Consider the following 16,966-nt stretch of genomic DNA (forward strand, 5'->3'; position numbering starts at 1 on the left):
CCGCTCTCTGACACCCCTTCCCCTTCTACTTATGACACCCCTTCCCTCTCTCTTGATACTGCCTTCCCACCCTCCCTCCCACACTCTTTCCTTTCCTTTCCTTTCCTTCTGATACCTCTCCCCTGCTCCCCCCCTACCCCACAAGCTGCCATGGGAGGGACAGATTGCTCCTGGCAGAGCTCTGAACTAATTGCTCATAGAAGGCTTCTGAAATTAGGCTGATTGCCCACCCCTGCTCTAAAGGGTCCGCAGGGAGGCTAACTTCAACTGCTTATGAGCTCAAGCAGGAATGAGGACAATCCATGGGAACCCTGCCCCTCTCGGTCCGAGTGTGCAGCCATGGTCCAAAATAGGTGAGCGAATGGCAGATCTTGGCACAGGTGACACAAGGCACGAGGCCACAGCACCACCTGGTGACCACAACCACACAAGCACGTACCTGCTGCAGCATTTTTGTCGTTCAGAAGCTTTGTCTGGCTGCTGGGGATGATTTTCAGTTCAACGGTATCGGGTGACTGAGGGGAGTTCTGTATCCTGGAGGCCATGAGGGCATTGAGATACTGCAACCGGGTCACCTGGGGAGAAGAAGCCGCTGTTCTGAGCAAAGCTGTTCTGCGTGTCAGTCACGATTAGGCTGGAAATCGAGGACTTGCTTTGTTTGTAACTAGCCGAGGCTCCTAAGTTAAGGGCAAAGAATCTCAGGGGGTCAAAGACAGAATCGAGTTTGTTTAGGAAGTGTTTCTGTAAAGTTCTATTCCATTGCTTCAAGTTTGGGCCCACTGGATTCAGGAAGGTTTCCCCTTTCCCACCCCAAACATGCAATAATATCCGTCTCCACTTTTCTGGTTCTTTACTGATTTCATCAACTAGGGAAAACATGTTGGATGATAGAAACAGGTGGATTGACTTGTAGGACTTGTCACCCGATTAAACAAAATCTTACTTGCTTCATCAAAGGATCTGTAATCCAACTGATGGCTTATATCATTGATTAAATCTGCATACACTTGCATATGACTAAAACAACAATTCTGAGGGGGCTGCTCAGAACCTTCTCTGCTTTTATGGGGTGCGTGAATGTATCACAGAAAGCACCTTCTTAAAAGAGGCATCCCTTCTTGTGTGAGAGTGAAGTGAGAATGCCTCTCCTATCCGTGCCTGCCAGTGACAGCTTTCGTATTAAACACTAGCGAATGGACCTGGCTTCACATGGGTGGCAATGGTGCTTAGTTTGATACAGAGAACCCTTCAAGTCACTGAGCTTCAGGGTTGGACACACCATGCCTGCCCCACCCGAGTGAAGCCATGCCCGCTGACGCCCCCTAGGCATGGCCCCTGCCATAGTGCTCCCCTATAGCCCCCTGAGGGACCTGTCCATTCCCTTCCCCTGAGGGGGGCTGCCACACAGCAGGGGACAGGCGTGTAACTCTGTCCCTCGGCCTGCTCATCTCTTCTGGCTTCAACCTGTATGGGCTGCAAAGCTATATGCTGCTTAGGGAACTCTGCTCCTAGTGGATGAAGATGTTACTGCAGGCTTCAACCACATGGACACATTTAAATTAATTTAAACAAATGCATTTTCAAAACAAAATAACCCTGAGGTGCACACCCCTAGGGTCCTGTTACTATGTATGCCAAGTGTCAAGGTTTCATGACCTTGGTGCTATGGCGCAGACGGACAGACAGACACACATCCTCTTTTATTATTATAGGTAATTAACATTTTTTCTTTAGTAATGTGTTGCTTGATTAATCAGGGATGCCTTTTTAGTTGAATGAGGCTACAACCCTATATCCACTTACCTGAGAGTAAGCCCTATTGAACTCAATATGGCACACTTCTGAGTAGACATGTGACTGTGTTGTAGATGGTGCTAAGGAGGAGGTTTTAATTGATTAATCCAGCCAATTCATTGATTAAAGGCTGCAACCCTGGTCACATTCTGTTTCCACAGTCTTCCTAGGGCTGCAAAAACAGGGAGGTACACGGCTAGTGAACGAGACCACACGTGATGAGTCCCTACGCTCCAAATTAGCCTACGAACATCGGATTACTCAAGCAAGCGAGCCTGACTTACGCACCACAGGGAAACGGTGCTAATTTCACAAACAAACCCTATTTGCTGGACTAATTCGGAGGGTGTCTGGCTGGTGGTCAGCCACAGCCCACCCCAGCGCCTCCACTGGAGCTTACCTTGATGAACTGTAGGTCAGTGAGCGCCCGGACGGTGTAGTCAGGACAGTATGCAGAGTAGTTGGTGGTCTCTGTGCAGTCCAGCTGTTGATCACGGCGATTCATCCGGAGAGTGGACACTGGCGACTGATGAACTATCGAAGGAAAACATCAGTGCTGAGACTGGGAGCCAGGAGACAGAGGGATACGGCTTCCGACACGAAGAACCATGCAAATCCTGGCTTTTTAAAACCAATGAACATGTTTCTAGCTCTCATGAATGCACAAAAAAATCTGAACACGTTAGTTGTACTTGCTAAAGGTTAATAAATGTAGTTCTGTAGGGTTCTTTTGCACTTCATCCCCAGGGTGCAGGGGAAATTAAAATATATGCACATTTGCTGAACTGGCATAATTTACACTAAATGGAGAATTCCGAGCTGATGTTAGAGTAGCGGCTAAGGCACTGAGGTATAAACCAAGAAGTTCACAGTTTGAATCTTGCTGTTGCCAAGAACTCTCAAGAGGGCCATATGCAAGCCATTTCCCTTCAGCTTTAGTTCTTTCCATCAGTAATATGGGGATAATAGTACTGACTACAGGATTACTGGGAAGATTATTGAGATAATATATGCAAAGGGCTTGAACATTAGAGAGCATTATATAAACACTAAGCATTATCAGTTCAGCTTTTCTTGTTGCATCATGTCAACCTGGGCCAGAATCTGTCTTTTAAAACCACAGAAAGTACACAGGCCTGGCAACAGGTCCACAAAAAAAATGCTTGCTGACGATGCTGCTCTTATCCACTCGGACAGGTTTCTCTGCCCTCCTGGGTTTAGGAAGCGAGATCCAAACTCAAAAGATCCGAGAGGCTGCCATCACAAGCAGAAATTCCCCTCAGATGCAGGATAAGCAGCTGGCAGAGCAGGGACCCCATTCCAGTCCATCTGGCTCCAAGCCCTACCTCTGAGTTATGCTCTTCAGACAATTCCTCCCAGGCATACAGGCAAAGGGGTCAGTAAAGCCCCCTCCCTTCTAGCGCTAAGAGTGAGAGAGGCCTCGGCCAGGCCTTTCCTGGCAGCACCTCAGCTCCTCCCTCCCAGGCTGTTTGCCCTGTGATCAAATATCCCAGGCTTGTTTGTCTGAAAGAAATAGCACCTGTGTGTGTGTGTGTGGGGGGGGGGGGGGAATCCAGATCAAGACTGGCTCTTTCCCAGCTGAAAGAGCAACCCAGCTGCCATGTGCCCCCAAAGACGCCACTGCAACAAATGGAACCTCCAGAGACAAAAAGCAGTGTGTGTGTGTGCGCGCGCGTGTGTGTGATTCTTTTCAGCAGGAAAATGGCACTAGAGAACGAACCAGACCCCAACCCCTCCACCCTGTGCCATGGCCCAGACGCCACCCCCCCCCCCCGCCGTGGCTGTTACACAGAGCCCAGGGTAGACAACCAAGTGGCTCGGCAGGGGTGGACATGTTCTGGCCCTCCAGATGTTTTGGCCTACAACTCCCATCTTCCCTGACCATTGGCCATGCTGGCTAGGGCGGAAAGGGGTTGCAGGCCAAAACATCCGGAGGGCCACAAGCTGCCCACCCCTGGTGCCAGGGAAGCACTCCGCCAATGCTCTGCAGGTGATCAGACTGAGGAGGAGGGAGCGGTTAAAGGGTCTTTTGCCTTTCCCGATCTGGTGCCCTCCAAATGTCTTGGACCGCAACCTCTCATCATCCCCTGCCCATGCTGACTGGGGATGATGAGATGTAGTCCAACACTGGTGGAAGGAGCCAGAAAGGCTACTTTTGCCTCTGTCCTGAAAGACAAATCCGTGGGCGGAGTCACTGCTGCCGGTCATTTGCACCAATGCTTCCAGGCTCTGCTCAGTTCAAAATCAGCCCCCTGTGAAAGCTGAGTTACCAACAAGGGCTCTGAAGCCGATTCCCCATCCCACATGGTGCTACCGGGGGGTGGGAAGACTTGAGACTGTGTGACTCACCTGAGGAAGGAGCTGTCAGCGCGGAGACACCGTAATACGTGAAGGCCCCGTTCTCGAACTTCAGCCCCTCCTTCCCGATCTCCACTTCGACCCTGCCCTGGGGAGGACATTAACGGCAAAGTGAGGGCAGCAACTTGGGGGGGGGGAGCAAGTCAAGACACAACCAAGTGGATTCTTTAGATCCCTGTGCCACGTAGACCCTAGATTTGGGTGGCTCAAGTGGGACAGGAAGGATCCCCCTTCTCCTGCATGAGCCTGCCTGTTCTTCAAGATCCTCCTCAGAGGCCCTTCTCTGAAAGCCCCTGCCTTCTCCAAGGCAACTGGGGAGGGGTCTTTCCTGTGGTGACCTCCTGGTTGTGGAATACCCCTCCCAGAGATACCCACATGGCACCAACTCCAACATCTTTTAAGCATCAAAGACATTTTTATGCTCCTGATTCTATGGCGGCTGGCTTCTTTAAGTGCTGCTGCGTTCACTGCTGCTTTAAGTAATATATCTGGTTTTTAAAAATGACTTATTAAAATATTTAGAACTTACTTCTGTTTATGTACCATAAACAGAACCTCCAAGGCTGATATTTTTACTTGGATGTTCTATTGGATTTTATTATTGGTTTCAAAATATCTTTGTTAGTTGCCACATGTCAGGAGCGCCCTGGTAGCCTCTTTCACTCTATTCCAACAGCTAACTCAAGACACAGACAAAAGGATTCTTTTCAAGGCTTTAATCCTTTTACAACTTAATGACTCTTTCAGATGCTATTCACCAGAGACTAAGCAAGGAACAGCAGAGTAGCCTATGCTCCAGGTTAGGCAGTTGGTCCCCGTTTGAAGGAGAATTACAGGAAGACCCTGAACTTATGGGCTAGGGAGAGATCCTCCCTCTTTCCCTTGGGTCCTTGGGACGAGACCGTTGTTTGAGTGCCAAACGAGTGCTACGCCTCCTTTCTGTGCCCTCCATCTGTCACCACTCCCTGTGTCTGCGCCGAGCGTCCAGCAAGCCCCCCTCCAGCGCTCTCTCGCTGCCAGGGTCACTATCTATCCCAGGAATGCTGGCAGGAGGAATTTCTGCCAGCTGCTGTGCTTGTGAGAGATGAGTGAGCTCCTCTCCCACGGATTGCTGTTCCTCCTCAGAATCAGAACTGCTCTGGGGTTCTATCGGCTCAGTTTCCACCTTGACACCACATGGCAGAGAGGTGGCACATACATTTTTAGAAACTAAAATAAACTGCAGCTCCGCCCTCTGCGGTTGCCTTTTCAGCCATCTCTGACCTCAGCTGAAGGTAGCCTGGTCTCCCATGGGCTGGATCATGCCCCCAAAACAACTTCATTCCCTATCAAATTTTAATCAGGTTGGGGTTAAAAAAACAAAATAAACTGCTCACAGTTTCGCTTGCAAGGGAAAGTAAACAGTGGGATTTACTGTTTCTATGTCTGACCATTCTGGAAGGCAGAAGACCAGTGCCAATGCGGATCTGGAAGGGGTTCCTGCAGGAAGCACAGTCTCGCCGCCCACTGAGGACCTCGTACTAGTATGATGGTGTGAAGGAGATCCGCCGGAGAAGCCCGCCCCTCCTCCTTCCTGCAATGGGGGTAGGTAGCGGGGGTAGGCGGAGCAGAGTCAGGCCGCCCTGCAGTCCCAGCCCCACTCTGATCTCTGATCGGAAATAACAGTGGGGACGGAAGGATGCGAGGTGACAGAAGTTGGCCTGTGGCAAGGAGAGCGGCTGCTTTCCCTGGTGCACGATTTCTGTTGCCCCACGTCCTCGAAGTGGGGGCTGGTGGCTCCGATGTCAGTGGGGCAGTGAATCCTTTCTGGGTTTCAATCAGAACCAGCGAGAACTCTAAAGGAGCTCTCCAAGGTGCTTCGCAGGGGAGGGGGGTGCTTTGCACCTTTAGAGTACTGACTGGTTCCGACCAAAACCTGGAGCAGATTCACTGCCCCGCTGACATCGGAGCCACCAGCCTTCACTGTATCTCCATTGTTATCTCCGATCTCAGACCAAAGGTAACAGCATGGGTTCTGCTGCTGGCACACACCAACAGGGGAATCCCCACTGTTATCTCCAACCTGAGATTGGAGATAACAGTGGGGATGCCCCCTGAGGGGGTTCTCCAGGGTCAGGGCTTGGAGCCTAAGCCCTAGCCCCTGAAGGAACCCAAGGAACCCCTGGAGGCTCTGTGGGATGGATAGGGTTGGAGGTTTGGTAGACCCTGGTAGGCTGGAGGTTCTGTATGCCTGTACCAAACACACCCATCCCCACACCACATGCTCACACACACCCCTGTGACACAGCTCTGACTACTAGGTGAACCAATCTTTATTACAGAGCCTGACCATTCCTGCAAGGGGGGGGGGGAGCTGATTGCTCTAGCTCTAGAATACTGTCCAAGAGAATACAAAAGGTCAGCCGCACTTGAGCTACGTGCTTTAGTGCAGGGAGAAGCCTCTGAAAAAAACCTTGAGAGCTGGTACTGAAGACAACCAGGGCCAGAAACCTCCCCAATCCCTGACACTGCGTGCTCACAATCCCTCCCCCAGCTCCTTTTCCTGTGGCAGAAAGGGGGGAGGAGAAAGAAGCACCCTACATAAGACACCCCTCCCAACGCGTGGGCTGCCTGCAGCCCGGGGTCAGCATCTGACGACTGCGTTCCCAGCACCCTGTCAAGGCCCACCATGCTGCTGTGTGACCTGGGCCCCCAGCTGATGGGCTTCCCTATTTGTGGCAGGAGGCCATTTCAATTCCCCATTAGTGTTGCACGGGGCATTGTGGGAAACTGAACAGGCCGCCCGCCAACACCAGGTACGTCTGCCCCCGGAGGCCCATCAAGAGGGAATTTTGCCGAGGGCCCCCTCAAATCTGGAGCCGGCGGCCCTGGGTCCCTGAGACAACAGGCAGGCCTGCTGCTCCCTCCCTTTGTGAAGGGAGGCCTGTGTGAAGGCAGAGGGTCAGGCCCTGCCATCTTCCCTGGCCCCACTTCCTCCAACGCTGCTCAGCTTCCTGTTGTCTCGGCCTCCCTCCTCATCCACACAAAGACAGAGGAGTAAGCCCCCCTGCCCACCGCACGGGAGGGTCTCTCACTTTGTGAGGCTGCCTGTCTTCTTCCCACACAAAGCAGGGGCCTGTCGGAGTTGGTGTTAGCGGTGTCAGGGCCTTGACTCAGGGTGGCCCTGGGCCGGGCCTCCACACGCAGCACGATGAGGCAGCTCATGAGGAGGCACAATGGGCTGCGCCACTTTGGTTTACAGGTGAGGAATAGCACTACTGAACACTTCCCTTTTGTTTATACTCGCCAACGGTACACTAGCACATCAGGGAGAAAGGGCCCAACACAACCCTGTGGCTGCCACGAAGGTTTTCCAGTTACACGGAGCTTAAAACAGAGGGAAGCATTCAAAAATGTCAATCCCCTCCCACCCTCACCCCCAGGCAACCTGAAGTGGTGCAATCCATTCCTGAGCCATTTAGCAGGCCACCACTCAGCTCTGCCACACCTCTGGCCAGAGCCCCCTATAGGCACAGAAGTAGGCTGGCCATATTTCCTTGAGACAAAAACGGGATATTGGGATGACAAAAACAGGACGGGGTTTTATTTATTATTACAGAAAACAGTAATATTCTGCTATCACAAGCCGGTATATGCTAATGTCCCACCGGAGAGTTCCGCTGTAATAAAAAAATAGCCAACAGCCCGTTGAACCGAAATACGAGTCTGAAAAGTCCGAATCAAACTGAATGTAGGGCAGAAAGAATCTCTATGGGCGGAAAGATGGTTGAAATAACAGTAAGACTCGCCCTCCTGGCTCCCACATGCTGAATGGGGCTTAGCGACGCCTCTTGAATTCCCGCCACTGCAGACAAGCGAGGGGGCGGTGTCTGAGCATCGCTAGCTCAAGCAGCCTGGCCCTGGCTGGATAACGGAAATGGACCTTCCTCTTTCGTCACACTAGTAGTTTTACTGCACGCACTGATTAGCAGAGAGCCTTACGATAAACGCGTTCAGTTTTTTTAATGAAAAATTAGAGAGCCAGTGTGGTATAGTGGCTAGAGTGTTGGACTGGGAGCCAGGAGATCCGGGTTCTAGCCCCCACTCAGCCATGGAAGCTCATTGGGTGACTTTGGGCCAGTCACAGACTCTCAGCCCAACCTACCTCACAGGGTTGTTGTTGTGAGGATAAAATAGAGAGGAGGAGGATAATGTAAGCCGCCTTGGGTTCCTTGCAAGAGGAAAAAGGGCGGGATATAAATGCAATAAATATAATATATAACATAAATACAAAAAATTAAAAATGGGATAAAATTGACATTTATATTAAAACGATGGGACGGTTGGGAAATATGAAAAAAGCGGTACTGTCCCGTTTAAAATGGTACACATGGTCAGCCTACATAGAAGGGAACAAGGGTATGCAGCAAAATCGCCCTCCGTGGTCGGCAGGCAGTATGAGGCCTCTGGATTGGCCAGGCCTAGTATAAATAGTCAGTGCAGTAAAGTAGCTAGAGTTGCGAGACTGGGGAAGTTCATGTTCAAACCCCCACTCGGCCGTTAACCGCCAAGTGCACACAGTCAGCACATGGTGGGCTGTGGCACGTGCAGGCAGCCTTTTTTTTCATGACCGTAGCTTGTCATGTCGCACGGCCCTGGGCGGCAGGGGGTTGTGCGAGAGTTAAACAACCCTTGCATCGCCCAACAACAGATCATAGGCTATATGAGAGTTGTTTAACCCTCACACAAGCCATGACCAGGCATTCAATATTCAAATCCTGCCCCGCACATGCCACAGCCCACCATAGCATAAATAAGTCACGGTGGTCTGTTTTGATGGTGCAAACCGGGTATCTGTCTCTATAACCTACTTCACAGGGTTATTGTGAAAATAAAATGGGGTGGGGGGAGGGAGGGAGGGAGGGAGGGAGGGAGGGAGGAGGAACACACCATGTGCACTGCCCAAGGCTCCTTTCAGGAAGGACCTTTTCAGTGGTGGCACCCCAGTTGTGGAATGCCCTTCCCAGAGAGGCTCACCTGATACACACTGTGGTCTTTTGGGCACCTTTTTATTTTCCCAGATTTGTTTGTTATTTATTTATTTCAATTTATAACCTGCCTATATATGAATACTCTAGGTGGTGTACAAAGTTAAAAACACTTTAACAAAAAATCCAACAATAAAAACAACACCGCTTAAAAACAGTATACAAGAGTCAGCAAAAAGGAACAAGAGTTCTAAAAAGGGAAGCCCTGCTGGAATAACAGAGCCTTTAATTTCTGCTTTAAATCCTTCAAGGAGGTCACCAGGCGCATTTCAACCGGCAGCTCATTCCACAACTGAGCTGCTAATCTCACATTAGTCAGCTGCAGCAGAGAGCCCTCAGAAGACCTCAGGTGGCAGACTGGGACGTAGGGGAGGAGGCGCACTCTAAGGTACCTTGGACCTAGACCATGTAAGGTTTTAACGGTAAGACCATGTAAGGTTTTAACTCCCACACGGTCAGGCTAGGCCCCTGCACAGCACCTGGCCAACCCAGGGCACTCAACAAATGTTCGGTTAGAAGCGGTACCTGCAGGATGAGGATGAAGTAATTGACCGGCTGGTTGCGCTGGTACAGGTAGTGTTCAGCAGCAAGGCGGTTGGTGTCATCAAACTTTACCTCCTGGTTGACACTGGGGTGTTTCAGCAGGTGCAACAGGACCTTCTCGGAGATTCGGGCTGGACTGAAAAGGTCTACCTCTGGGGGTGTGGAAAAGACAGAAAAGGACACATCAGCCGGTTCATACATCAGAACAAAATTATTTTTATTTTATAGAATTTATATAAGTATATCTAATAAGATTCCTGCATGGTGAACAATAAAAAGAAAAAAGCACTAAAATGCAGAATAAAAATATTCAAAACCAAATTATGCTCATAAAACCATGGCTGGCCAATCAGGGAAGGATTGTTTAAATAAAAATGTCTCCAATGTATTAATTAATCAGACAAACAAACAAAAGAACACTAAAAAGAGGGAGAAAGTGTAAAAGCAGAAACATCACACACAGACACAGGTACCAATAAAAGAGTAAGCAGCAATTAAAGAAACTGTGACAGAAGAGTAAACCACCCTCTAATTAAAAGCTTGAGAGAACAACAAAGTTTTTACCCAGCACCTTAAAGGTTAGAACAGGGGTAAGCAACCTGGTACCCTCAAGATGTGTTGGACTACAAATCCCATTAGCCACAGCCAGCATGGCCAAGAGTTGGGGGCTACGGGAGCTGTAATCCAAAATCTAGAGGGCACCAAGTTTCCTACCCCTGGGTTAGAAGAAGAGGGAACAGCCTGGTGTCTCTGGAGATGGCACCACCACCAAGAAGGCCCTAATCGCCACCTGCCACCCGCTTTGCCTTAGTTAGCAGGGGAACCAGGAGCAGATCTCTGGTGAGTATCTCAACGATTGGGGAGTTTCACATGGGAGGAGGAGGCCCTTCCTCATTCTCTCAGCTTTCTGACAATGCCTCTCCTACCCATACCTGCTGAAGTGGTTTGGAAGGTGGAGAACAGATGGGCTCAATCCCAAACATCTGGAATGCTGCTACATAAGTCCCTAGCGAAGTATGTCTAAATGTCAGTACAGCCTTGAAAAGTAACTAATGCGAGGCTGGGGAGCGTGCAGCCCTCCAGATGTTGCTGGACTGCAACTCCCATTGGGCATAGCCAATGGTGAAGGATGATAGGGGTTGCAGTCCACCAACATCTGGAGGGCCACATGATTCCCCATCTCTGATCCAACAGCTCTGAATAAGCAAAGTCTGAGGAAAGCCTTTTGTCTCGCGCCTCCTCAGACCAAATGCCCCCTGCAGGGTTAGATGGACGTTATTACCGTATTCCTTACAGCAGCCTCTCCCAACGTTCCTCCGCCCGCCATCTCAAGCCTTCTGGCCTGCACAGTGGACTTGGAAGTAGGGATGAATGAGAATTTCGTTTTCGCTCACAAAACATGTGAGCACGCCTCGTTCAAAGCTCTGAATGTGAGCACAAGCATGTTTCCACCGGAAATATTCGCAAATTGTCTAACACGAACTTGCGTCTCTCTCGTTCCCAATTCCTAGTTCAATTTGCAAAAATTTCCTCCATGGACCAAATCAGCCCTGCTTTAGTCTATGCAGGAAAGTTGCGCAAATTAGGAAACCTGCACAAATTTGGGGGAACTTGTGCTAATCTCCCATTGCGCTGCTCGATTTGCGCAAGTTTTCTGTTCGCACAGAGCGAGCAGAGATCGTGAATGGGAATCGGGCACAAGATGAGCGGCAAGGCAATGTTCAGAGAATCCTGGCAGACTCAAACATAGCTCGTTCGCCCACCCTGACCTGGAAGAGATGTGTGGATTTTTCTTGGTTGCACAGAGGTTTGGACAAGAAAAGAAATGGCATGAGCAGCCTCTCACAACCGGGTGCCTTCTAGGTGTGTCGGACTAGAACTCCCATCAATGGCTATGCTGTCTGGGAATGATGGGATCTATTATCTAACACATCTGAAGTGTACCAGGTTGGGGAAGGCTACCTTGTAGTATGTCGTTTGTATCTACAGGGGTGGAGCATCTGCTGCATTCCTTGCTTTGCTATCCCCTTGCAGGGGTGAGTCACGTGTGGCCCTCCAGATGTTTTGGCCTACAACTCCCATGATACTTGCCTATTAGCTACGCTGGCTAGGGCTGATGAAAGTTGTGCCCCCCCAGATGTTTTGGCCTACAAGTTGCCTGCTCCTATCTTACAAGGTGTGTGAGGATCAGTTCCTCTCTAAGCTGCTGATAGGGAAAGGATGTGGAATTTGGCTTGCCAAGCTGCTAAATTTCAATTTCGCTGACATTAACTGGAGTCTTTTATCTGCTGCCTCTTCTCTCTTTTATTTTGGAGCATTTCGTATTGTATTGTTGGCTTGAATATGTTGATCATGCTGTGAGCTTTGAGCATTTATTTTGATGGAAAAGCCGGCTAGAAATACTTTTAATAAAAACAGACAGACAGCCTCTATTGAGCAAAGCTCCATTGACAATTGTGACTAAAAGCTACTGCTAGATCTACAGGTATAAGAACATAAGACCCCCATTGCTGTGCTGCAGTTAAAGGCGAAGGGCAGGATCCAATGGTAGTCTTACATAAACTAGGCACATTCACTTCAATGGGTCTACTTAGGAGTACCACTGGATACTGGCCAAAGTCTGCAGCCACCTCTAACAAAAGCCCTGCAACAAATCTCCCCCATTTTCACCCCGTGTGCCCATCTTGGGCAGAGATGGTAGGGAAATGGGGAGAGAACAAAGACAGCTGGAATACGGGCCTCTTGTCCTGGGCTTACCTCTGGATAAGAAGCGCTGTGTAGCCAGAAGTAGCTGTGGGGAGATTTTCACCTTATACTCATTGTCAGACACTTTGAACAAGGAAAAATCTTCTTTCCTGCGATCCATCAAGGTTCCAAGTGGGGGTGGTTTCTTCTTCAATTTGTTCTCCCCTGGAGGTGGTGGGGGGAGAAGTGGGATGGAGGAACCAAAAAAAAAAAAAGGCAAGAGGAGACAGAGGAGTCAAGCCCAATCCATCCATCACTACCAGCAGAGTTTTCTGGGGAAAGTGATGGGTTCTCTTGTAAGGGCATGCAATACGACTGTTGTGAAAATTTCACAACTCTGTGCTAGTGCAGAAGAACCACAGAACATAGTTATAGGTGCAGAATAACATAGTTATGGGAGCAGAATTCATTTTCCTGGAAATTTTAGTTTCATTTTTAGCTAGTCCTTATGGTCATGACAGTAGGCTTGAATGCATCCAGGAAATGCCTGACGGAATCTCAGAAACTGAACAAAGTGCAGCTGCATAAAATTACTGAAGGTTAGAGGGTAGGGACTGAATGGAAAGTGAGCTAACATATGCACATTTGTTTGATTTGCAGAGTTTATAAAGGCTGAACAATCTGAGATAACCTGGTGCCAAATTTTTATTTATTTACTTATTTACACAGCCTTGGATATAAAGGAAAGAGGAAAGGGGGTGTTCCAAGAAATAATTTACATGTAGTCTGAGGGGACCAGGCAGCTGAACAGCCCTATCACACACATCCGCCTGCCATTTTTAGTAACCTCTACCAGAGTTGCCATTCTACCTGCACATAATTAAAAAGGCAAATGATGTCTTGCAGTTGACTTTGAGAGTGTTGAGTTAACTCCAGTGCACGTGGAATGAAACTGCAGAGCCTGAGGGTTCTGTGGAATTTCTACTTCAGCGAATGCCCTGTTCTAAATGCTCCCTGTTTCTCAAAATGTGAGGCAGGTCTCCCTGAGGGGGTACACAGGCATTTATTATGAGAACTGCCACCCCCAGCCCTGGGTACAACGCTCGCAATGGCAGCTGCCCACTGTCCAAAGTTCTGAGCTGCGGATCCCAGGCACGAGGGACGGCTTCCATCCCCTTTCTTCCCCAACCATTTGCAGAACCCCCTTCCCTGAGGACCAAGGCCTACCCTACACATGCAGCAAAATGAGGTGCTAGGGTGGAATGTACCACTTCAGGGGGCATGTGGGTGATCACTTTTCTTTTTCACACTCTCCTACAATAAAAGCTCCTTTCAAATAGAAAACAAACACAACTGGAAAAGGCCTGCAATAGAACCTTTTCTAGTGCTAGCTTTCTAACTGCAAGGATGTTTTCTTTTTAATCTAGATGAGCATCGGGAGCTGTAATCCCCCACTTGCAACCTGACCTGATGCCATCCATTTTGCCACCACATTCTCCTGTACTTGTAGGCCAGGCCTGAGTTCTGGTAACAGTTATCGATGCCTTGGTTATCTCACGCTTAGACCATTGCAATGCGCTCTACATGGGACTACCCTTGAAGAGTGTCCAGAAGCTCCAATTGGTGCAAAATGTGGCAGCAAGGCTGCCAGCTGGTACATGGTATCATGATCAAATACATCACTCCAATATTGAAAGATCTGCACTGGTTGCCCACCGTTTTCTGGGCTCAATTCGAAGTGTTGGTTTTAACCTTTAAGGGCACAATCCTATGTATGTTTAGATAGAAAAAAAGTCCTACAACTCCCAGCATTCCCCAGCCAGCCATGTGGCGCTGTAGTACTGGCACGTAGAGCGGCTAGGATTTTTTACTGCTCTTGCTTGCTGCCTCTATAGCCTATGAACAACCCACAGTTCTGGGTTCAGATGTAATGACCACCCATGGTTTAAATAACCCAGAGTTCCCAACCCAACAACAAATCATGGGTTCTCTTTCTGGTTTGTTTGTGGTTAACAAACCATGGTGTCCTAGTGTGGCTGAATTCAAACATCACAACAACCAAGAATTCAACAACCCAAGGGTTAAATAAACCATAGGTTAGTGTCATGTGTGAACCAGGTCAATATGTGACTCTTGTTACGAGCAATTAAGTGGGTCTATCCACCAGGCATGGATTGCAAAGCACCCAAATCCCTTTGCTGAGAAAACCTGAAAAGCAGCTTATCCTCTTTAACAATGCAATGGAAAAAGGTGACTCAATACACTCAGGGCTCTGTGGCTTCATCCCAAGTGCTTTAGAGTTAATTGAACACCTCTGAAGTCCACTGCAAAGCATTGTTTGTCTTTTAAATTATCGGCAAGTGTAGGTTACAAAAGATGGTAGGGGAATGGTGTGTGAAGTAAATTAACTGGGTACTTATAAAAAGATAATTCTACTAGGCCAGTCCATGTAGAGGAAAGGATGTTTTTAGGACATCTTGGCTAAACAAAAGAAAAACAGGACCAGAAGAAAATTAAGACCCAAACAGGCCATACCTGCACGGAAACCACTTACTGTAGTCATCCGACTCATCCATGATTTCCGATTTTATGATCTCCTCGATTACATCTTCCAGTGTCACCAAGCCCATGACTTCATAGAAAGGGTCACCTTCACCTTCGTTGTTTACCTTCTGAACAATGGCCATGTGGGATTTACCTGAGAAGAAGGGAAGGGAACGCCCAGGGCTTGGTAAAGAACAATGCAGGCAGAGAATGGACCTCTCCGTCTCCCCATCCAAGAGATAAAGGCAGGCAGAGGTGGCGGTTAAGAGTCTTGAGCAAAATATTCCCATCTCTAGCTGTGAAAAACACGTGTTTGGGACAGGCTTCCAGTGCCAACTTATTATGCAAGGGAAAATTGGAGGAAAAAGATCAGCGGGAAGAAGACGAACATCATGGTTAAAGAATTTGAGGGAATGGTTTCGCTGTCTTTCTATACAATTATTCGGAGCAGCAGCATCAAATACGAAAAGAGCTGTAATGACAGCTAACCTCCGATATGAGATGGCACCCTAAGAAGAAGAAGTGCATCAGAAAAGGTACACACAATCTGGCGGACTTGGCGGCAGATCTGGGTAGACCATGCGTATTTATTTTACACTTCGTATCATCTTCCCCAACCTGGCATCCTCCAGATGCACTGGGCTACAACTTCCATCATTCCCATGTTGACTGGGGGTGTGGTTAATGGGAGGTGTAGTCCAACACAGTCTACATGATCAGAACTGTTTTTGGGGGGAGGGGAGATGCTATGCAGGACACTGAGGTCTAAACTCTTATCCAGAAGCTCCTCTGGCTTGTGAGATTTTGTCACATGCCCCCAAATGCTCCCAGGTATATCCTGAAATTCCAACTTCCTAAAGTAAAATAAAATTAAATACTCCAGGTTTCTACCCTCTAGGTGTGGCCCTGCTCTAGACTCTTGAGAAAAGAACATAAAAACTTAAGAAGAGCCCTGCTGGATCAGAGCAAGGGTCCATCTAGTCCAGCATACTGTCCACACAGTGGCCAACCAGCTGCCCACGGGAAACCCACAAGCAGGGCACGAGTGCAACAGCACCCTCCTGCCCACATTCCCGAGCAACTGGTGTACCTAGGCTCACTGCCTCTGGTAGCGGAGGTAGCATAGAGCCATCAGGGCTAGTAGCCATTGATAGCTTTCACCTCCAGGAATTTGTCCAACCCCCTTTTAAAGCCACCCAAAGTGGTGGCCATCGCTAACATCTTGTGGTAGAGAATGCCATAGTTAAATTATGCGTTGTGCGAAGAGTCCTTCCTTTGATCTGTCCTGAATCTCCCACCAGTCAGCTTCATGGGATGATCCCATTGGGTTCTGGTTATTATGAGAGGGGGAAGAAAATGTCGCCCTATCCACTTTCTCCACACCATGAATAATTCTGTACACCTCTATCATGTCTCCACCTTTCTCTCTTCTTCTCCAAACTAAACAATCCCAGCTATCGATAAAGTGGGTTACTGATCTAAATGAGTAGATATTAGGCCGCAGGGGTCCTAAATTAGGAACCTTGCGGGTGAAGGATTGACTCGCTGCAACTGAGGCCAAAGGAGGGAAGTGAAGGCTTTTCAAGCTAGGATGCAGATATGATGGACCAGAATCCTCCTGATCCTGGGAGTCAGGTGATCCCAGAGAGCCAATCCTGTACCTCTACTGTCTATAAAGCTCCAAGGCCTGCAGCACTCCATCAGACGTGGGCAACTTCACCCAGAGGAGCTATTAAGACTCTTTTTCCCTCCGTTTCATCTGGACAACACCTCCACCAGCTCCCTAAACTTCTTTCACACAACCCATAATTAATTTACTGCATTTACTACCACAAAATGTGGCAAGGGCCGCCAGCTTATGACCACTTTTGACAAATTCATAGAATAGAGCCTAGCCATGGGGCTTAGCTCTGCCAGCTAAATAGAAACTCCAAGTTGAGAGGCCACGGATCTCTGAAAATGAGGTGTTGGAAACAACAACCCATCTGGTCACT

The 16,966-nt window shown here is 48.8% G+C and overlaps 1 protein-coding gene across 1 annotated transcript in view; it reads right to left on the reverse strand.

The window, feature by feature from the left end:
• The window catches only part of CNNM3 (cyclin and CBS domain divalent metal cation transport mediator 3), a 41,340-nt gene that overhangs the window by 7,993 nt on the left and 16,381 nt on the right, over nt 1–16,966 (reverse strand). The window contains exons 2-7 of the mRNA XM_084804126.1: nt 14,983–15,126; nt 12,501–12,653; nt 9,726–9,895; nt 4,165–4,261; nt 2,195–2,328; nt 440–575 (exon numbers count right to left, since the gene is read on the reverse strand). Of these exons, the coding sequence (XP_084660252.1) occupies nt 440–575; nt 2,195–2,328; nt 4,165–4,261; nt 9,726–9,895; nt 12,501–12,653; nt 14,983–15,126 (834 nt within the window). The remainder of the gene's footprint in view (nt 1–439; nt 576–2,194; nt 2,329–4,164; nt 4,262–9,725; nt 9,896–12,500; nt 12,654–14,982; nt 15,127–16,966) is intronic.

The sequence above is a fragment of the Heloderma suspectum genome, chromosome 6 (genome assembly GCF_057233095.1).
Source record: "Heloderma suspectum isolate Gila_16-S chromosome 6, 16-S_ref, whole genome shotgun sequence".
NCBI lineage: Eukaryota > Metazoa > Chordata > Lepidosauria > Squamata > Helodermatidae > Heloderma > Heloderma suspectum.